At 37.8% G+C, this 24,146-nt stretch overlaps 1 protein-coding gene across 8 annotated transcripts in view; it reads right to left on the bottom strand.

Annotated features, from left to right (window-relative positions):
* LOC129765201 (tolloid-like protein 1) overlaps positions 1-12,956 on the bottom strand; it is a 67,383-nt gene extending 54,427 nt beyond the window's left edge. The window contains exons 1-2 of one of the 8 annotated variants that reach the window (XM_055765227.1): positions 12,240-12,956; positions 3,568-4,208 (exon numbers count right to left, since the gene is read on the bottom strand). In XM_055765227.1, coding sequence (XP_055621202.1) covers positions 3,568-3,856 — 289 coding nt within the window. In that variant the 5' untranslated portion in view covers positions 3,857-4,208; positions 12,240-12,956. The remainder of the gene's footprint in view (positions 1-3,567; positions 4,209-12,239) is intronic. The other 7 variants (XM_055765237.1, XM_055765247.1, XM_055765256.1 and 4 more) reach the window with 7 other exon arrangements.
* Positions 12,957-24,146: the final 11,190 nt, after the last annotated feature.

Genomic DNA, 24,146 nt, shown 5'->3' with positions numbered 1-24,146 from the left:
AACCATGTGTTTTCCAACTGTACTTGAAGTTCCGTTTTTTCTCGAATTCTTTTGATGATTACAAAAAATACGAATACGTAGTAGTGGAGTTGTACTTAGTGAAGCAGTTTTCACTTCAGGAACTGTTTTTGTTATTTCGCTGATACACAACACAGAATTGAAAGAACTGTACCCTCTTTCAGATAAGCAGGCCTGAAGGCAGTTTTAAGTTTTCACAGTTTGAATGAAAGTAATCCTGACCCTTACATGATAATTACTAGAAAAACTTCTAAATATTTTCATCAGAACGTATACAAAATAAACCTGAAAAGTTGCACGAATCGTCCTAACAATAAGGAGATTGTCAGTGATACTGAAAGTTATGAAAATAACGGTGATTGTAAATTAACGTAACTTTTCATTAGAAACGGGTGAAACCTGCTACCTCGAATGGCTTAGCATGAAGATGAAGTATTCATATCAGCGAGTCGAATTTCCTTCCTTCAAGTAAAAGGAATTACCCAGGACGACCAAACGGTTTCCTCCGACAGCGAAGATCAAAATATCTGCCAGACACACAAATACATTGCGGGATGCATTTTCTCTCAATAATGGCTCCTAAAAAAACGCGAAACAAATCATTATCAGACATTATTTTGGCTCACGATTTTTGCAGTAGTTTTAGAAAACTCGATATTGATATCCTCTACATAGAATATTCATTTGATATGGAGAATTTGATTTTCATAGATAATTTTGTTCTTGAAGATGTATTTATTCTTTCCGCCGCAGAGAAAGCGTTATTTTATACTGCAAAAAAGGATGTTTCTAACGTTGTTAATTTATATTTCAACCTAATTAGCTCTGATGAAATTTCTTATTTTTCTTCTTCTTCTTGCATGGCACTAACGTTCCTAGAGGAACTTCGCCGTCTCAACGTAGTATTACTTGCGTCAATTTTATTAGTACTATGCTAAAATTTCGATGCCAAATAACACGCCTAGAATGCATTCTGAGTGGCAAGTTCTAGAATACGCGCGACCACAGTGCAAGTCGGAGGAATTTTTTTTTGACGAAAAATGCAGAACATTTTACTTTCGTTTAATACCTACCATTTTGAAAAATAATTTATTACTCGTGCAAAACTACTTGTTCAAATCCACCACTTTTTGAATTGCGTTTTGTTTATATTTGTTTCATTTAAACTCGCTGTCAAACTCAGCTTCGATGACCCGAATTCTACATTCAAAAAGCGAAGAAGAGGGCCGTATGTTTTTGAGGCTTGTGATTTAAAACTTGTGCCGAATCGAAATGCAAAGCAGAATGTGGAGGCAATGAAGCGTTGAGGGAAAATGTGAGAATAATTGTTAACAGAATATAATTGCGAGGTTATGGACGATGGAACGTACTGCCTGGCAATTTTCGATCAAGTTTCTGGACCCGAATTTTATACCTCGGTGGACCGGAAATGTGGCCTGAAGAATGTAAAATTAAAAAGAAGTTTAAATTCTCCGGAACGTTCCTTGTCTGACAAGCAATCTGCAATTGTGGACTGAAAAGCACAACTTTCGTTACTTCCGGGGCCAAGCCCCCATTTAACGAGGATAAGGAATCGAGGCGGCCCAAGTTATATTGGCCATGTCACCAAGTTGATGCGATCCGAATCCACCGCTGTCCCGCCGTCGATTTATTCCAGGAACCGTTTGTGCCATCACTACCATTATTCCATTCTTCTAATTAACAAAACATTAAAACCACCTAATTGTAGCCTTTTTAATCTAGATCTGGCAACGTAGAAAAACTATCAATGTGTGCATATTCAAGAACATACAAGCGCTCTCCACCAGCATGAAATGGCATCAAAAATTCCCTATCCATAGTAACTCCGAAAAATATGGTCAAAAAAACAAACCAGGACGGAAAACGAAACTGTCAGAGAGAGAATAGCGTCATATTGTCAAAAAAGCTCGAAAGTTCTGGAAACTCAAAAGCGAATTCGTTTTTGTTCAGTTCCAACCCCAGTGCCACACTAACTGCTGTCAAAACGTTTTTTTATTCAGCCAGTTTTAACCCAGTTTCGCACTTGGTTCAATAATGATGGATATTCAGGTGGAATGAACTTGCTTTCAAAATCAAAATTATGAATGAAAATTTTCTTTAACGTATGGTTTTTTTTTAAATTTTATGTGATGAAATAAGAGGTTTTTTCCGACATTTCGTAAACATATTGAACGAAAACTGTGTCTGATGATGATTTTGTATTATAATAGTAATTATTTATGGAACGAACAGTAAATGCATCGACAAAAGGTTAATTGAGTGTCAGGGTCAGGGCTCTGCATAGTCATAGTCATCTGAGGATAGTCAGCTGACTATCTGACTGACTATATCCGTATTCAGTTACTAAAGATTTTTAGCTTCTTCACGCAGTTTCTCCGCCAAAACGACGGGTGTTTAGTCGCTATCTTCCTCTATCGACTCGACTATATCATTTCATTCTTTCCAGTCAAATTGTCATCTGCATTGTCATTGTCATTGCATTTCGAAGTGACTTCCCCCAAAACGAATTCGTTTCTCTCTTTCTCTCTCCCATGTACGTGTGCATGCATCGATGTTTGAGCTCAACGTGGTTTGACAAACGCTACAGGTGAGCTAGATTCTTTTGTATCGTACACGAAAATTACTCACACATATAAAATAGCGTGCAGTGTGTGTGCGCTATTTTGCACGCTATTTACTAATACAGTAAACATTCACTAACTGGGCGAAAAGGGAAGACCAGCTATCAGCAGATTTGTATTCATTAGTCGAGTCAGTTAAAATAACCACTGACTGGACTAGTTCACCAGTCATCCTCGCTAGTCAACGCTAGTCAATTAATTTTCTAGTCAAGTCACTTTTTGTTGTGGGTGACTACTGAAGCAGTTCTAGTCGAAACGAAGCTACTGAGAGTAGAGTCGGTCTTCATTTTTCACCTTCGAAGATTTCGGCCCTGGTCAGGACTACATGTGTTAGGCAATTAAACAATATGAAGCAGAAATTTTCATTCATACTTTTATATTTTTACACTGCACTTGGCCTTTCTGATCTGATAGAGAATAATTTACCTCCCACTAATTTCGCCACCAGACGTCGACACTTTACATTTGTCATCGTAAATATAAGCAAATCAGACTATATAAAGCATACCAACAAACCGCCGCAATCGTGAAACTGAATTTTTTTTTATTGCGGAGTCAGTTTGGAACTGACTCAGTTTTAAAAACGAATTCGCTATAAGTTGAACACTTTAGTTCCGACAGTTTGGCGGGCATTGAAACGATCGTAAAAAAATGTACGATCAAAAATGGTTAATGCACCACATATACTACCTCGGTAAAAAGAAACAAGGCTAGGATTTGCACTCCGGAACATGTTTCAAGATTGGAAAAATGGTATGACAAAGCTCTCTAACATTGTGCCCTCTTCTCGGTTTTTGAATTTTGTGCGTTCAAACCACGTAACATTAATTTTTTCAGATTTATAAAGACATTATACCCGCTATAGAAAAATAAACAAGAAAAAGAAAATATTTTATACAAAACTTACTTGATTTACAGGGATCCATATCTATATCATCAGAGATTTTCGACGAGAATTTCATGGAAAATAAATCATCGATCGTGTACCGATGATGATGTTGATGTTTCTGCGTAATTAGCGTTTCGTTCAATTGCAAGCATAGACAAGCAGGAACGAGGATTAGGGGCATCAATGCCAGAAGCTTTGGAAAAATCCCCCGCGAAAGATAATGCTGCGCCCTTCCTTTGCGGTACCACGTTCTCCGGGCAGCCAAGCACAAGACCGAGGCAGCAGAATTCAGTTGCTTTGGATCCATTCTGTTGGCTCGTTTCTACATCTGGTTTCTTATTATCTTTCGCTAGCGTTAAACCATCAACGGAGATTTGCTCACATTCATGCTATACTTTTCGTCATTACCGTCAAATTTCATCACGATTGTCAATGTTATAATTCTGCTTCGTCACATAAAGTATCACATCAGTCGAAGTGAACATAATACATCACCATTAGTTTCAGATTTCTTCACTTGCCGATTTTAACTTGGCCACCATTTCACTGTGTTTCGTTTAACACTTGGTTGCATTTTCAATCACTGCAAGCACAAATTCGAGGACATAAAACACATTCTGATGTTTTGATAATATGTGTTACATGCTTTTTGATATATTCTGCAATTGATAGAATGATGCTGTCACAATATCTGATTTCCTGCCATCACTAAGGCCACGCACAATCCTAACCAGAGCATCTGGGGCGGCACTGTTTCAATCTAACAAACGGCCGAAACGATCGGATTTCGAGCGTTTAAGGGAATGTATGTGTTTATGTTTTATGTTTCATTCCGTTTTAGAAGCTTCGCGTATTTATTAATTCAAAACATCAATCCATTCATTCTCCCTTCGTACAGCTACTTCAGCTTGAGCAGAGCGCACACAGAGTATTTAGGCCGACGTAGTCTCGTACCCATTGACGGAATTCCAGGAGGTTACAATGCATGAATTAAATTTAAGACCGGAGAAAGATATTGTGTTGAAAAACTTATCACATTCTTCCTGTTTTCAGTAACTATTATAGATGAGTGATTCCTTGGCATTTATAACATGTTAGGTGATTTGTTTTGGAATAAGATTGTGCATTTATACGCAATCAATATTAAGGGGGTATTCAAGTGTAGAGGCTACAAAAAAATGAAACAAAAACTATTTTTAATATCCATTATATCATTATTTGTTTATCCATATTTCAACAATGAGAACAGCTCTATTCCGGTTGCACGTCGCAATTACACGACATCTGACCCGGAGTGGACAAGGTAAATTCATCATAATCAGTGAAATTAAATTATAGAATTTTTTTTTCTAGGGTGGTTTTCAAGTGGAATCATTTGCTCGTGAAGAATACATTAATCGTGGATCCCCATTTGAAAATTATTGGCGTACATGACCTTCTGGTTATCAGGAACAAAAAAAAATCGAACAGATTCTGAATCAGTAAAGGTACCACTACCGCATGAACATCGGACAAGTAAAAACAAAATTTCGATAAAATGAAGAGAAAAAAACGTTTTTTTGTTTCCCGATTTTTTTTAAAATAGTAAAATTCACAAAAAATATTATGTTTTATAGGTTTATGCAATAGAGATATGCACATAGATTGTATTCATATAAATTCGACACAAATCGGTTTAATATCATTAATTATTATAGATATCATTAACGCCAGTTTGAATACACTAGTTTCAAGAAAAACGCGCTTGGAGTTAATTGTTATGGCCGTACTAGATTAGATAGCGCATCACTAAAATGGCTCGGGATTTTAATGGGATTTTCTAATCCTTAATCCCTAATCCGACCGGTGGCCTTGAACCGACCACCCCTTGAATCTCAAAAATGGTTCAATCTAACGATTTTTACTAGTGTCAAATAAAAGGCGTCATAATGCTTAGAATTTGGTTATATGGTAACCTTTTGCCTGCACTCTCCATTCTAGCGTTTTAGCGCCATTCTGTATTATCAGTGCTTCATAGAAAGAAAAAAATAGTTTTTTGGCAGGTATGGAAAATGAGTTACACGGTCTTTAAGATGGAAAAAAAAAATATAAAATTGGGCAATCCTGATAACTTATGGTCTGATGAACAAAATAAGCTATGTACGTGGAATCTACCTTCTGCCATTAGTACACGTCATTCGGTTATTTGAAAAAAGTCAAGTTGGTCCTGAACCGACTCCCAAATGGTGCTCCTAAACTGACCCCTAAATAGTGTTCCTGAACCGACCTCGTGTTTTTTCGGCCATATTACTAGCTTCTAACAACGCCATACAAAATAAGGCAATACATTCCTGGCAACAAGTTTCGCCAGTTTGATAGTGATGACGTCACTATATTCTAGCTCCATTTATTCAAACATAACAGAAGAAAATCATTTTTGACGTAGGACTACGTCTTTGATTTCTATATAGGGGGGTCACTCTACGGAAAATGTAACATTTATTAAGAGTTTTCATATGCATATTACGCAGAATCGTTCTTACGATATATGTTATAATATATACCATTAGATGACAAATTTATCCAGCTTTTTTTCGCCTGAAACATCAACAGTGGAAATAATAAAACAAGTGAGCAATTTACCAAATAAAAGAGGTATGTTTACGAAGGTATATCATGTATTATGCATTCTTTCTTCCAACTTCGTTCCCATGAATGTTGTATGTAACTCAAAATTGCGTGCAATAATTCGTTCTAACAAATTAGCAAGATGTTAAAGTAATCAGATGCAAGATTTCATGCTTCACTCAAACTTCATGCAAGATTTCATCAAAGCAAAGAGGAAAGTGTTACCCATACAGTGAACGTTCATTAATTAGAAGGAGGCAGCGATTATGCGAAGACTTATTGAGATCTGCATTATATCGCAACACAAAAAGAAAACGGAATGAAATATTAATATTCTTCATCACTCATATTCATAATTCTCAATGTCTCAATTCCTTCTATGATAGATTGAACAGTAGAACCAATACGACTTGATTGTGATAATCTGCAAACGAACATTATTTCACCGAAAAAGTTACTGTTCCCGATGCCTTAGAATAAGACTTATAATAAGAATAAGGCAATGGAAAGAAATCACAATACCATAACTATCAATTAAAAATAAAGCAACTTCATGATGTCATGTGTATTTTACCTCAAAATATCACGAAATCGCGGAAATTTTCAAATTGTTGTTTCGTTTCTTCCCCATAAATTTCATATTCAATGTAATCAATGACGATATTTTTTTTTTGTTCACCGATTCACATATTCACAAATGTGTCCCACTGATTTTCATTAATCATTTTCAGTTAGACAGTTGAACTTCCTGCCAGAAGCTTGTTGTCTTTTTTTGTTCGTTACAAACCGTTTGAAGGTTATGAGTACATACATCAAACGGACCTTTTCTGGGCTACTGTTTAGAGTTTCAAAAGAGTTAACCTAACAGATTTCTGAACAATGACAAAGATTACATTTAAAATAACCAAGTGTTCTGAACAATCACAGTCGTACGTCAAACTTCCGTCCGTGCCCCTAGGATCAGACCCTTCTATTTTTTTATTCAGAATAACATGAGTGCGTAGAATGAACCAGAAAATGTCGAAAAAAGTCATTTTCTATGATCATATGAAGCTCCATACAACACTGTATTCTAATCGTTTACCGTGTATGTTGACGGGATCGACAACAATCATATTTCCAGAGTGTCTTTCCGGTCTGTTAAGAAATGTTCGAGTTATAAGCATTCGAAATACAGGTAGGGTTAGCACACAAATCGGCAGAACAGATGTATGGGAAAAAATGAAGTTCTTCCAGTTTTCATGTATAGCATATCAAACAAATCTTAGAGAATTTCCGGATCGATTGGTATACAAATCATGAGGATTCGTTCACGGTGAAAATAGTTATTAACGTTAACTTTATTTCATAAAAACCTGTTTTCTGATTTGGCACCCTTCCTGAAAGACGTAGTTCAACGTCAAAATATGAAAAGTAATGTTAAATAAGCAACAAAGGAGAACGTCAACTTATTTTCTTACTGATTGATATTTCGAATAAAGAGAACTCTGGAATCGTTCAAAAAAATAGGGAATGGAATTGACTATAGACGGCTCTCTCATTGTTTATATCGTTTGTATTCTTTTTTATAATCACTTTTCGCTTAATCTTTGAATACGATATCCGTTCAATATTATCTTAATTTTACTCCAACATTACAATCTCTGTTTCACTCTAACACTTTCTCTCTCTCCCGCTTAAATACTTTCTTCTTTTTCCTAAACACCATCTGCCCTTTCCCATCCTTCTACACGTAGAGCTATCATTTTCGATCGATCGTCTTTCAGAGGCGTTTCCAATGAACCGGAAGTTGCCATCATCGATTCCAAAATGACATTGGAATAGGATATTCGACTTCCGTTGTTAAAGCCCTTTCACCATATCGTACGGATGTTCCATCATTGATGGTAATTTAGAGCAATTTTCAGCAATTCGGAAATCGAAGCAAGATTATATTCGACTTCCGCTCGTCTATTGTTTTTGCCCATTGCCTATATAATTGGGGGTGTATGTAATTCCCGGCTAGTTGGTAGTAGATTCGCTGCAAAAAATAAGTCGCTTCAGGACCATAGGGAGGTCGGTTTAGGACCATCATTTTTGAACATGTCGAAAAAAGGCACTTCCGATTTGACCTCTGTGTTCCCCTTTTTTCACACTCAAGAACCATTTCGCCTGGTAGAAAACATAGTTAAAGAGTTATACAGGTCGGACTCGATTACGTGAAAACTCGATTATCCGGAATTTTAGACTCGATTTATTTTTGATTTTCGGAAATTTTGAATAATTTGTATAATAATTCCATATTGAATAGATAATATGGGTATCAAATGAAAGGGCTTGACTAGTAGAATGCAGTTATTTGCGAAAAATGCAAATCCAAGATGGCGGCCACTGCAAAATGGCGGATTACATATTTTCTCAGAACCCCATCAATATGGGTATGAATTGAAGTGACTTGACTAGGGGCTTGACAGTTATTTATGAGAAATGTAAATCCAAAATGGCCGCCACCACAAGATAGCGCCATTTTTTTTTCAAAACCTCATCAATATGGATATCAAAAGAAAGTTCTCGACTAGTAGAACATAGCAGATAATGAAAAATCCAATTCCAAGTTGGCCGCAGTCCCCAAACAACTAATTACTTTTTAAATGGTTCCATTCAGCTTGACCTGTTTCTATGTATGTTTGAATGTTTGTAGGATTGTCCCACCATAATCGAAAATTGACCCGTTCCTGTTGAATGATTGATCTGAAATTTGGAACATACATTTAATTCTACTGTGATTATAAAACTGCGTATTACATGAAAAATTCAATTTGATCGCCGCTAAAAAGGGCTGAATGGCTTGATTTGGAGAATACACTACACCATGAACAACATAAATTCGAAAAGGTCGCCGCCACAAAATGGTCGACTATGTATTTTTTGCAATCCCCCCAATATTGGTATCAAATGAAATGATTTGACTGATAGAATACAGTATGTCATCAAAATATTCCGAAGAAAGTTAGGTAAGAAATAAAAATTGAAAAAAAATAATTTTTGAATGGTTTTAATGTAGAGAAGTATACTAATGATACAGATAATTTACTAAAAACTGGAAAAAAGTAAAAAGTAAAAAAAACATTTTAAGTTAAACGGTTTAATGTACGAAAAACTAGAAAATTATTCGACAAGTAGCAGTTAGTAGTTATCACGTCCGTTCCGTCATTAATCTAACGCAATGATGAGCCTAAAATAAAATCGTGGGGTTTATGATGAAACAACTGACTGTGGATAATGGAAATCCCACGTTTATTTCTTTCCTAATTTTCTTCGGAATATTTTCATGATGTACTGTATTCTATAAGTCAAAACACCGCTACAAAATGCGGTGTTTTGACTTATAGAATACAGTACATCATGATTCCCTTTCATGGAGTTTTGGGAAAACCCATATTGATGGGATTTTGAGAAAATATGTACATAATTCGCCACTTTGTAGCGGCCGCCATTCTGAATTTTCAAGATCATGGAATACGCTGTTTTATAATGACACCAGAGATAAAGATGTGTTCCAAATTTCAGATCAAACGGTCAACAGGAAGGGGGTTAAATTTCTATCAATGTGGTACAGCGCTACAGACAAAGTTACAAAATTACAAAGTTACAAACATACAAACGGGTCAACCAAGATGATACCGTTTAATAAATAAGTGCAAATCATAATTATATTACGTTTACCGAGAGAAAATTCGTTTTTTATGACTCGATTATCCGGACTGAAAAAAAAACAATACTCCGGATAATCGAGTCCGACCTGTACTATAATATTTCAATGCCTTGCCAATGCCAATCTTGAACACGTATTCAAGAGACTTCTCGTAACATTGGATCCGATCATTTCCCTGAAGAACAGACGAGCTGCTGGTGGCAAAAACCATTTAATTTGCCAGAGGAAGCTCACAAATTATTGAAGAAGTGTAACCATATCTACTTTTTTCTGAAATACATTATAAAACACAATCATTTATATTTTTCTTAAATCACAAATGCAATTAGAAGCAAGTCTGAAAAATGACATACTGTTATTGGTCTATATAATAGAACGCCAAGTTCATCCTTCAAATGCTGTCAAACAATATTTATGTTTGCTCCAACTGTGCTGGATATATATATTCAATATTCAAAATAGATGTGTTTTTGTATTATCCAAAAAAGTTTTTAAACTTATTTCACAGAATCATATTCACATAGCCCAGACAATGACGCAGTCTAAATATTGAAAATACGTTGGGTAGTTGCTGAGATACAAGCTTGCGAATTTCCAGTTGTACCACTTTCGCCTATGTCGGACTTTAGAATGTTGAAAAAATTTGCAACTTTGAATAAAGTTCATGCAAGTTTAAAAAATAGTATTAAAGTAAGTAAGTTTTAAAAATAGTTCCTGTGTTGAGAAATTGCGAAATTGAGAAAAAAACTGTTTTTTGCGACCCACTCTACGTTAATTTGGCAAAATTGCTCTAAGTCGGCCAAATTATTACTTGATCTACAACTTTGTCGAAGTCCTCATTCCGCTAACTCTGCAAATAAAAAAAATGGTTTTTGTATTCCTCAGATTTTTGGTCCACCTTAGATTTCAATGACACAAAATTGAGAGTATAATTACAATGAACAGCTTTGCCAAAAAAAAGTACAGCTCTAAACCCAGAAAACCGAAACCTTTGGGATATTCTAGCTAGAAGGATATACACCAATGGAAATCACTATGCTATTAAGGATGTGCTCAAGACTGTGATTCCGGAGGTAAGAGGAAATATTTAGGATTCTGTTCAGTAAAATTTGGTATTAAGGGGGTATTCTAGTCTAGAAATCTGAAAAAATCGAAATTTTTTTTTACCATATTTCTGTAGTTTAGCCATTCAAGAATATACTCTAGAAAGGACTTATCGAAAATCCTATTATTTACCTAGTTAGAGCCATCTTAGTGATGTGGTATCTAACCTGTTAAGGCCATCACAATGAACTTCAAACGCGTTTCTCTCGGAACTAGTTTTTTTCTAACTGGCGTACACGATATCTCAAGTTCTACTGAACCGATTTATGTCAAATTTATATGAAAATAATCTGCATACATCTCTCTATCGCATGAACCACTTAATAACTTTTTAATTTTACTATTTTTTAAAAATCGGTAAACGCAAAAAAAACGTTTTAAACAGCATTTTTGTTTTCAAACGGCCGCCATTTTGTTAAAACCCATGTTTTTGACTTGTCCGAGGTTCATGCCATAGCGACATCTTTACTGATTCAGAATCTGTTCGATTTTTTTGTTTCAGATAACCAGAAGGACTGGAATCGTGTACGCCATGCCACAACTTTTTTTTGAACACCCTCACTTCACCAGTATGTAACTATTCTAATTATGAATATTTTTTTTCCGTCCTATTTTTGTTTTATTGTTGAAAGATAGATAAACGAATAATGATATAATGGATAGTAAAAATATTCTTTGTTTTATTTTTACGGAGTTCGAAAAAACGTCCGAAATTCGTGTCTCTACACTAGAATACCCCCTTAAATAAATGCTAGTACTGAACAATGCATCAAAACATTTACTCAAAACTCTAATTACATACGTTACTTTGGAAGATATTGAGAGTGGTAATCATGCGATAAATATTGAAATTTTCACATCAATGAGGAAGGAGCGGGTGAAGTACATTTCCACTGGTTGTGGTTTCGTAAATTTAGAAAAAAAAACAAACCATGAGCAAACGGGAGAGTGATGCCGAGAGCGAAAGACTCGGAAGAAATAATAATTAAAAACGAAAACATGTCTCTGGGCAGCTCTTCATCATCAAGATGTGCGTTACATCTCTTCGTTTTTCATTCACTGCATGCTGATAACATTAGTCTCCTGGGGGAGATTCAAGAACGGAAAAATTCTCGGAATCTCGCGAAATCACTCACACACTACGAGTTTGAGAACTGTAAATCAGAAAGAAAGAATCAAGCCCACCGATTACCCATGAAACAGATCTGGTTAGGTTATTATTTTTTTCATCATTGGTATACTTTGGTTAGTCCTTAGCATCTCACAATGTTGTGGGAATAACTACCTATCCGAAATTATCCGAAACAATAAGCGTTAAATATAAGTGGTCTAGAGGAAAATGCGATTTGCATTTCAAGAATGAAGCCGTTATTTACGCTAGAGTTTTTCATACACTTTCCTTAACTGTAACCTGCTCGGCAAGCCGTGAAGATCAAACTTATCCCAGTCTCGTTTTGTTCGAATATTCATCATTATATTCCGACACATTCTTCGTCTGCGTTCTTGTGTGAGAAGGTCCCGTCGAGGATTTCCATTTCAATTTTGTCGGTTTGAGCTATTCTCACATACTTTTCCCCTAGAACGCGCCGTACGATTGCCACACTGGATAAGGGATGATTTCGCGAAGAACAATAGACTATTTAAGTGTTCACTTTTCGTATGTTGTAACTGCGAACACTGCTCACTTAAGCATGGAATACCCAACTCATAACTTTGATTACAAAACAGATGAGTCTTGAATGAAACAAACACGTAAAAAATAAAGGACAGCACTTATTGATAAAGGAGCGCTGCCCGACTCCAGAATACACACAAACACTGCGGTGAAGATATTTTCACTGATAACAGAAGGGATCAGCACACATAAAGTAAAAAGCACAGCACGAGAGCAATGATAGTGAAATAGTATATAAAAAAGAGTGTCTATCACACTCAACCACAGGTCGGAGGAAAAGCGATTTTAGAAAACGCGACCGAATCGCTCCAGCATCGGACACGAACTGAATCTGTACCACGAGATGCTTCCGCTCGGCTCATCTGTGAATGAACACTGTGGGAACGCACACGAAGCCAGATCGCGAGAAAGACGACAGGCTCTCATCCTGACGATGCTGAGGCGCCACATGCACGAGCTTCGGTTCAGATTTTCGCGCGTTTGTTCAATCGCATGCCAAGACGAGGGTAAATATATTGTTATCTCCTGAACTGTTTACCCCAATCATCATTCTCATTTCGCGATGTGTACTGTTCAGGTATGTCAATCAAAACAAACAGAAAAAATGCGCTTGTTGGTGTTTCTGATCACTGAGGAAATCGGGTTTGCGAATGGTTTGCGAAGCAAAAGCATTCCGACAAAACGACGATCCCGCACGCAATGTGAGATTTTTGAAGACATGAGCTCAAATTATTACCTCTTAGGTGATATATTTTTTATCGTAAAGAATCGAATTGTTGAATTGAAAATTATTATAAAGAACTAGCTTACCCGGCAAACTTCGTCCCGTCAAACATTAATTTTTTTGTCATCAATACCTTCAAACAATCACGTTTTCTAACTAAGCGCACGTTCATGGGTTCAATCGCAGAACTGAATCGACCCTTTAAAATAACCTTTTACTATAAAATTCCTAGTACTTCTACCAAAACTCGTCATTATAATATCAGATTATTTTCAGACACAATTCTCGTTCTAGGTGTGTTAAACCACTTACAAATAACATGTTTCTCCCTTACACGGAATAAATGTTTGATACAGAAAACATGATAGAATAAAGACAGCCCTAAATCGGACAATTCCTACCTGGAGTTCTGCTCTTATCAACACATTCGGCGCTCCATTTTTATTCATATAGATAGAAGACGATATAGGAGTGCGTTTTATCACATTAAAATCCATTTCCACTTTCGAACGAAGATCAAAATATGTAATTGTAGAACACATGCAAATTATTTTTTTCGAATTTTCCCATTTCCTTCAGAGTTTTCCGAAAATTTTCAATTGTCATGTTTGGTCTAAATATGTGCATTATTTTTATGGGACCCCTTCTCCCTTCCAGCGGAGGAAGGGGTGTCATACCATCATAGAAAGATTTCTCGTACCCAAATACCCTCACATCCCAAATTTGGCTACATTTTCTTGATTAGTTCTAGAGTTATGCAGAAGTTTGTGTTTCATGCCCCCATGCCCTCAGAGAAGGGGGTGTGTCGAACCACCATAGAAACGTTTATAGATTCCTAAAACCTCTATATGCTAATTTTCTGATTCCATTTGTTTGATTAGTTCTCGAGTTGTTCAGCACACTCTCCCTTTTTTAAAGAGGGGAATGGAGTGTCAAACCTTCATAAAACATTTCATTTGTATGGCAGCCCTCCTAAGAGAGGGGAGAAGAGTATCTAACCACCATTCATTGCACCCTAAAACCTCCACATGCCAAATTTCGTTTCATTTGCTTGATTAATTCCTTAGTAATGCAGAAGTTTGCGTTTCATTTGTATGGCAGCTTAGAGAGGAGGGTGGAGTGTCTGACCACCATAGAAACATTTATTGCACCCTAAAACCTCCGCATGCCAAATTTCGTTTCAATTGCTCGATTAATTTCGAGTAATGTAGAAATTTGTGTTCCATTTGTATGGCAGCCCCTCGTCTCGAACTACCATAAGAACCTTCCCCGACCCCAAAAACCCCTACATACAGAGATGCCAACCTTCTTGATTTTTCAGAATTTTCCAGACTTTTTAGCATGCTCCCTGATATCCTGACGAACACTCAATTTATCCTGATTTTTCTGAAATGATCCTGATCTTTACTGATTTTTGTACTATTTACATTATTCGTAATAAATATACTGGTTTCCATGCAAAAATTTTCTGTCATGATAGTTCTTCGGTTCGCACTTGTATACAGGGTTTTCCAACTTTAAATTCCGAAAGTAAATTGAAATAAAACACACTTAGAATTCGAATTTCGATGAAACTTTTATTAAAAATTTAAATTAAAGATTGGTTTATGCCATTATGTGTGAAATACAACATCATTCAAATGTCCACCTAGGGCTTCCTCGCACACCTTGATCCGGAACAGGTAATTTTCGATGACTTTTCGGCACATATGGGGCGGTATCTCGGTCATAACTTCACGAATGTTGTCTTTCAAATGTTCAAGAGTTTGCGGAGAGTTGGCATAGACACGGTATTTCGCATAACCCCACAAAAAAAAGTCTAGCGGGCTTAAATCGCATGATCTGGACGGCTGGAAAATTATGCGTCCCTCAAATTTCGTTCGCAATATGGCCATGTTCGGTCGTGTTGTGTGGCACGTGGCGCCGTCCTGCTGAAACCACATGTCATCCGTATCCATATCTTCAATTTGTGGCAAAAAAAATCGGTTAACATACGGCCATAGCGCTCACTATTCACAGTTACCGATGACTCCACCAGACCATAATGCGCACCAAACAGTGACTTTTGGCGGATGCAATGGCCTCTCAACAATTACGTGTAAATTTTCTGAGCCCCATATATGGAAATTTTGGGTGTTCACATAGCCACCGAGCTCTCGCTGAAGAAAATTTGATGCGAAAATTCAGCATTTTGCTGCTATTGTTCGTTCACCCAATCGACGTATGCCCGACGCATTCCATGGTCACCACGCTCTAATTTTTGTACCAGTTGCACTTTATATGGATGTAGGTGCAAGTCCAAATGCAAAATTCGCCACAATGATGTGTTTGACAAGCCCAATTGCTGAGCACGCCGTGGAATCGAAACATTCGGGTCATCCTCCACACTGGCAGCAACAGCAGCAATATTATCGGCCGAACGCACATTACGATGATGCACAGGTTTCACAATATCCGCTACGGATCCAGTTTGTTCGAATTTACGCACTACATTAGCGATTGTGTGCTCTGTAGGCCGTCCATGACGACCATAATCCGTCCGTAATGCTCGAAAAACATTTTTTTTAATCATTTTTATAGTATAATTTAACAAAATTAACACGTTGTGCGATGCTAAAACGATCCATACTGTAAAATGGCAGACATTCAACTAACGATATGACGCTTTGGTTGACAGCTATGTCAAACGGTTGTCAGCGCAGGGCTGTATACTTTCGGAAGCCCGAAATGGAAAACCCTGTATATCTTACATTAAGTTGAACTGTGTACTTAACTTTTTTTATCTCTACCCTCAATTGTTTCGTGGTTTCCCAAAGCAATGCTAGAAAATTTCATTAAATTAGGAAAAACTCAACAAGTCTTCCACTACTGATATGCTTTCCTCATTTGTTGAGTAAAGATTTATTCCAAAGCATGAATGATGAATTCAGTAAAATGTTGAATATTGATTCCTCTGCAATTGACTGCACTGATGCTGTAGGGTTTCCGAAAAAAAATAAACAATCAAAAAGTCAGGCGAAACACTAGCATTTCCGCTTATGCGAGGATTCATACCATGCTTATTAATTTTTCTACATATCCGGTCTTCACCCGATACTGTATTATAAGCTACCAAGCAATCTGATTCTCAGCAATTTTCGACGAAGAAGCAAACATGTTCTGGGAGAACAGAATATTTAAGCTTAGTGAAAGATGACGAAAGATTGTGAAACAGAACTATGGATATTAGGGTGCCAATGAAAATGGTCATCTCGAATTTCAAAATGTTACCCCATAAAAAATGTCCACCACACCAAAAAAACACCCTATACAAAATATCAGCTCTATCGGACTTAAGGGAGAGTGGCGCAAGGCGGTCAAAGTTTGAGTTTTTTGAAAATCGAAAAATCACCCAAGGGGGGAGTAAAGGAAATCGGGGTTTTCAAAAAAAAAAGTTCGATGCCAAATGTCTTAAAATGGCATGAAACGTCGAGGTCTAGAGTCATCTCCAAAAAAAGGCACTCAGGGACTAACCAGCTTTTTTTTGGAATATGAAACGAAAAGTATAGTTTTGGATACCAATAAAAGTAGTTTTATCGATTTTTCATACGGAACTTGCTACGAATTCATTGGCACCCTAATGGATATAAATATAAATTATAATTATAATTGAAAATTATGTTTTTGTTTTTTCAAAAATCGATGTCCATGTCGGTTGTTTCGGAGTCCATAAGAATCAGACAGACAGACACACAGAAATCCATTTTTGTATATATAGACTAGGGTGGCAATGGATGTATGGAACAAATTTCATCATCGAAATTCAAAAACCGACCATGTACAATTTGTTTATTGGCCCAAAAAATGACCTGTGCAAAGTTTCAGCTCAATCGGACATGATTTAGGGGTGCCTCAAAGCGCTCAAAGTTTTGATTATTTGATCCTCAAAAATTTTCAAAGGGGCTGAGGGGGTGTGGCTGGTGTTAGGTAGTAAAGGACACTTAGAAAATTGAATTTTTTTTTTCGATGTCAAATGACTTTAAAATGCATGAAACGTCGAGATCTGGTGCAATCTCGAAAAAAAATGTTTGGACGAAAATCGACCTTGTGGGACTTAGCCTGAGAGGCAAGGAAGGTATGGAAAAAAATTTATCGAATTGAAAGAATCGACCATGTACATTTTGTTTGTTGGCCCAAAAAAATGTCCTGTAGAGAATTTCAGCTCAATCGGACATGATTTAGGGGTGCCTCAAAGCTCTCAAAGTTTTGGTTTTATGGCCACCCATGCTAAGTCTCAAAAAGTTAATTTTCGGCCAAAAATTTCTTTTCGAGATAACACCAGGGGCCTGATTCTCAAATACACTTCACGGTGGAAACGAAATAGACGGACCCATTGAACTACGTTTTACGAGTTAATGAAGTGTCGAAGATAGTAATGAGTTTTCAGGCAGAATGAGCACTTTCAAATAAAAAATCATTGATGAAAATTAATTGCGTTTCATTCCGTTTCCACCGTGAAGTGTATTCGAAGTGTATTCGAGCATCAGGCCCCAGATCTTGACGTTTTATTCCTTTTTAAGACATTTGGCATCGATAAAAAAATTTCGATTTCCCAAATTTCCGTTTTGGAAGATTTTCGAAGATCAAAAAATCAAAACTTTGAGCGCTTTGAGGCACCCCTAACTCATGTACGGTTGAGCTGAAACTTTGCAAAGTAATTTTTTTAGGCCAATAAACAAAATGTACATGGTCGGTTTTTAAAATTTGACATGACCATTTTCGCTGCCACCCTAATATAGATAGATTGAAATTTTTTTGGCCCCAACTGAGGAGACACAACTGTAAATCAAATGAACGAACTCTTAGTTGATAAAACGAAATTTTAGACTTTTAAACTCAGATTTATAGGCAGCTACTCTAACCTTATCACATGTGTTGCTGGACACATGAAGCAAAACTGCAGATAGCTCGTTACCAGACTGAAATCATGCTGGTCAGTAACTGCAGAAGAGTTCAACGTGTGGAAATTACCGTTGAGGAGCACACCATTGTTTCCAAACGTGAGCTCAAGTAATTGGGTGTGATAATAGACGACCGACTCAACTTCAGGAGCCATATCAAATACACCTGTGAGAAAGCAGCAGAGGCCACAACAGCAATCGCAAGAATCATGCCGAATAATGCAGCCACTTTGTGGGGTAGTACTGACATAAACAGTCGAGGTGACTGTCTTTTAGAATTTCTCTCTTCAAACAACATTGACATTGCCAATATAGGCAATGAACCAACGTTTATAAACGCTATCAGACAAGAAGTCCTGGACCTAACACTGTGCAGTCCGGTAATTTCTTCGAAAATACACAACTGGCACGTTTCGGAAGAGGCGTCGTTGTCTGATCACAGACACATTATCTTCGAATGGGATGGTGGCTTGACAGTACAGAGAGAATATCGTGATCCAAGAAAAACCAACTGGGAACGATATTCACTTGAACTCGAGTCAGAAACTCTTAACACAAGAATAAGGTCGATTCAACAGCTCGAATCAACTTCAAAAGAATTAAATGATACGATAGTTTCTGTCTACAACAGTAATTGTCCACTTAAGAGAGTTTCTTCGACAAGAAACGTTCCATGGTGGAACAAAAGGCTCGAGCGGCTACGTAAAACAGCGCAGAAGCTGTTCAACAGAGCTAAAATTAATTCGGATTGGTCTCAATATAGGAGCGCCCTAACCGAATATAATAGAGAACTAAGACGATCTAAACGAAAATCTTGGGTAAATAACTGCGAAAGCATTGAAAGTACCCCAATCGTTGCAAGACTAAGTAAGACTCTTGCAAAAGACTACTCGAACGGGCTAGGTTCCCTCAAAAAGGACGACGGTTCGTTCACAAAATCTCCCTCAGAAGTATTAGACTTACTGATGAAAACTCACTTCCCGGGATCTACATCGGTTCATTCTGATACCAGTCCTGACTACAACCGCGACATGAAATGCTCTCGAAGGAATTCTCAAAGTGCAAAGGATGTCGCAAAGATAGTTGCTGGAATGGTTTTCACGAGGGCCAGAGTAGAAAGCGCGGTGAGATCCTTTCAACCTTACAAATTCGCAGGTGCAGATGGAATTTTTCCAGCCCTGATTCAAAAAGGAGAATCTAAGCTGATTCCATCTCTAATCGAGATTTTTAAGGCAAGTCTGATACTAGAGCACATTCCTTCCACATGGAGACTCGTTAAAGTGGTCTTCATTCCAAAAGCTGGGAAACGTGATAAATCACTCCCAAAATCATTCAGACCAATTAGTTTATCATCAATACTGCTGAAAACTATGGAAAAAGTATTATATGAATACATAAAGTCTGTATTCATGTCCAAATGCCCTTTATCTAAATACCAGTTTGCCTATCAATCAGGCAAATCCACAGTCACAGCGTTACACACGCTTGTGACTAAAATTGAAAAATCTCTTTCGTCAAAAGAAACTGCATTATGTGCGTTTCTTGATATCGAAGGGGCTTTCGACAATGCTTCCTATGTATCAATGGCACAGGCTATGAGAAGAAGACATTTCGATGACTGCATAGTCGAATGGATCAAAGGCATGCTCACGAATAGACAAATCACCTCGGAGCTGGGTGGGTCATCGACATCTGTGATTGCAACGAAAGGTTGCCCACAAGGAGGGGTTCTATCACCTCTACTTTGGTCACTGGTGGTTGACGACCTTCTGATTAGTTTGGAGGCGAATGGTTTCGAAACCGTGGGTTTTGCTGATGATTTAGTCATAATGGTACGCGGCAAATTCGACGATGTGATATCGAGTAGGATGCAGATGGCCTTAAACCTTACACAATCATGGTGTATCAAAGAAGGTCTGAGCATAAATCCCTCAAAAACAACAATTGTTCCTTTCACCAAAAAGAAGAAACTGCATCTGCAGACTCTAAGTCTTGGAGGAGAGGAAATAAAATTCAGCGTTTCAGTGAAATATCTAGGCGTAATCCTAGATGCTAAATTAAACTGGAACGCACACTTAGATGCAATTATCAGTAAGGCCAACATTGCCCTATGGGCATGTTCTAAAATGATAGGTAGAACATGGGGCCTGAAACCAAAAATGGTTATGTGGGTCTATACAGCAATTGTGCGGCCTAGGATAACCTATGCCTCATTAGTATGGTGGCCAAAGACTAAGGAGACTGTAGCTACAAAAAAGCTAAACAAACTCCAACGACTGGCATGCGTTGCTGTAACAGGAGCAATGCGAAGCACACCCTCAAAGGCATTGGAGGCTATCCTTCACTTGTTACCTTTGGGTCAACATGTTCAGCTGGAGGCTAATAGAAGCGCTCTAAAGCTAAAAAGATATAAAAAAATAATAGACGGGGACAAAACTGGTCATTTGAGCATCCTGAATCTCTTACCCGTTGGACCAACCTCAGAGATGAATAGCGATTGGATGGAGCCAAGGACCAATTATGACATTCCATACACAGTGATCGAACTTTCTCGTTCAGTATGGGATGAGGGTGGTCCCGATGTTCGTAATGGTTCAATCCTGTTCTATACCGATGGGTCGAAAATGGGTAACAGAACAGGTGCTGGAGTGTATGGTCCCAGAATAAAAATTTCTGTAGCTATGGGGAACTGGCCAACAGTTTTCCAGGCAGAAGTAGCTGCAATAATAGAATGTATAAATGTCTGCCTTAAAAGAAATTATAGACATGCTAACATTTGTATCTTCTCAGACAGTCAAGCAGCACTTAAAGCCCTCAATGCTTTCAAGTGCTATTCAAAAATTGTCTGGGAATGCATTTGCCTTTTACGACACTGTGTCAGAGAAGTTCGGTACAACTGTACTGGATTCCTGGCCATTGCGGTATAGAGGGAAATGAACAAGCAGATGAACTCGCAAGACGCGGCTCAAGCTCACCCTTCACTGGTCCAGAACCATTCTGTGGAATTTCTGAATGTGTGTTGAAGAGTGAGCTGAAGAAATGGGAAGACTGGGAAGTAATGGCCAACTGGATGGCTGTACAACTCAACCAGTCAAAAAAATTTATCACGCCGAGTATTAAAATTACTCAACAATTGCTGAGTCTTAATAAGAAAGACTTCAGCACATTCACTGGTCTTATAACAGGACACTGTCCGAGTAAATACCATCTCAAAAACATAGGTTTAGTGCAAGATGATATTTGTCGCTTTTGTAATGCCGAAAGCGAAACCTCGGAACATTTGCTCTGCAAATGCGGAGCACTAACAAGACGCAGACTTCAACACCTTGATAAGGCTATTCTGGAGCCCAAGGAAGTTTGGTCTGTGTCGCCGATCAGGACTATAAATTTTATCAAACAGATTATTCCTGATTGGCACCTATCTCGCTATAGCTTTCAGTCTACTTCTTCATCAATAAGCAGTAGATAAGCTTGAAGCGTAGTACAAAAAATGGGGCATACCACAATAGTTCAAACTAATGGACGCAGTGGTTCACACCCAACAAGGGAAAAAAATAATGCAGCCAACAGTTGGAGCAAAACGCGTATCCTAGTTAGCGTAGCCACATCGACTCTAAAGGCGGAATTCCATCTATTCAACATGCTACATGCTACAAGTCAATGGTTCTTGCTAATTGGAGGGTCTTTTGACGTAGGACTACGTCTTTCATTTCTATACCGGGGTTTAAATCAAAGTTTCGAAAACGAAAGCGTTACGCCGGAGACCGAGATTTTGAGCGTTAATAGCTCCTAAACAACTGAATGAAATGGTATGATAAACACTTCATTCGAAAGATAAAATGTCTACGCGTTATATACTTGTTACTTTTTCATCCAAAAACTTGTTTCAATAGTCTTAAAATTGCTTTCAAAACAGGCTATTGAAATCACCAATAAGCGAGCGCCGCTCGTAAACCCACTCAGTTATAATTGAACAGCGATTGGAACATGTTGTCGCTGTTGTGATGAAGCTAACTTCGTTTATCATGAAAGCGCTGATGAACGGTGTCACCAATAGCCTGTTTGTGCACCTTAGGCCAGAAGGGAATCCATCAGGAGGAGAGTGATGCCACGGTTCCGCTTGAAACATCGGAGCAGCCGCCACACACACATACACGCGCGGAACCCTCGTTGCTATCATCGTTGCTGAAAAATAATCTACCAGTTCCCCTGGGAATTGAAAAATACATTCATGCGAAAGAGTTTATTTTAATGTTTTCTATCCATACAACACTGCAACTAAATACATTTGGTTTTGTGATTTTTCAATCAAGTGTAATTAGCTGGAAAGCTTCTGAAGATTATTCTTCTCCATCAGTAGGATATTTTCGTATCCGATATTGTATGCGCGTGCAACGGAAAATGTTTCGAATCGCGAAAATTATATAATTTTCAATCGATTATTGCTCAGTCGCCGAAATTTTCATACACAGAGTGTTCATTCCTCTCGAGTTTGCCTTCCAAATTGCCATCGTAAACCACACCTTCTCTCGATTCAATCACGCACGAAAAGCATACTTAAGCGATATTCTGGTGGTGAAACCAATTCATTTTTCGTGAGGACATCGACAAGACAACATCGTTACTGAACGAGCTGAACGTGCTGGACGAGCTGGACGGCGAGGGATCGAGGGATTCATTACCTGGCCTGACCTGACCTGAAATGCAATCAGTTTGTTTTGACTGTGAGGGAGCGCAGAAAATCAGAAGGAGAAGAGAAGGTGACCAAGAGAGTATCAGCATCGAAAAACGGTTCCCCGGGAAGACATCGAAGCAGCCGTCACACACACACACATACACGCGCGCAACTTTTTCGTTTGCTAGTTATCGAGAAGAAACCTGAAAAGAAGTGATCGTTGCTGAAAAATAATCCGCCAGTTCCCCTTGGAATTGAAAATTACATTGAAGCGAGTTTATTTTAATGTTTTCTATCCATATAATACTGCGACCACATACATTTGGTTTTGTGATTTGTCAATCAAGTGCAGTTAGCAGGAAAGCTTCTGAAGATTATTCTTCAGAACAAGGTTTTTTGTTGAGGGGGTCTCCGTAGCCACATTGGTTGCGCGTTCGCTTAATAAGCGATCGATTGTGAGTTCAAAACTCAGGGCCCTCATTGACCATCTTTGTGTTGTTACAGAATAACTACGTTCACGCAACAATCATCAGCGATGGAGATCGATCCACGGTCGAAATAAGATCGCCTTACGCCTAAATGGCTACTGTGTAGATGTACCATATGCAATGGTATAGAAGGAATACTGACAAAATGGCAACTGTGTAATGTGCTAATTATAGATAATGATAATCATGTGACATGTATAAATTAAAATTCGGCTCTGTTTCAGATAAAATGCTAATTAGCCTAAAATAAATATATGGGATAAAAAAAAGGTTTTTTGTATCAATATTGGATGCATAAAACCTTGAGCCTCCGACGTAACGCTCTCGTTTTCGAAGTCCCCCAAATATTCATTTATTCATTGATTCAGAATGAATTTAGATTCAACTTCAAACAAATGATCTCTAAATCAACGATAGTCCTACGTCACCCTTGCGGTTATACCATATATATAACCCACTTCCTGTTTTTTTACCATATAATTGGTCTTGTCGAGCAATGTTATCCTTATCCAATGACCTGCGGATCGGTGCGGTTAGTGAAGCACGACAATATTGGAGCAACTACGTCATTTATTCACGATTATCATAACTCACCACAATAATGGAACAACAGAATGTTTGATTAGGGATTGTTAACCGGTTTTACCGGTAATACCGGGCCATTTACCATTACCGAATTACCGGTGATTT

This window comes from Toxorhynchites rutilus, chromosome 1 (genome assembly GCF_029784135.1).
Source record: "Toxorhynchites rutilus septentrionalis strain SRP chromosome 1, ASM2978413v1, whole genome shotgun sequence".
Taxonomy (NCBI): Eukaryota; Metazoa; Arthropoda; class Insecta; order Diptera; family Culicidae; genus Toxorhynchites; species Toxorhynchites rutilus.
Note: the sequence above shows the minus strand (reverse complement) of the source record. Positions and strands in the feature narration are given on the sequence as shown.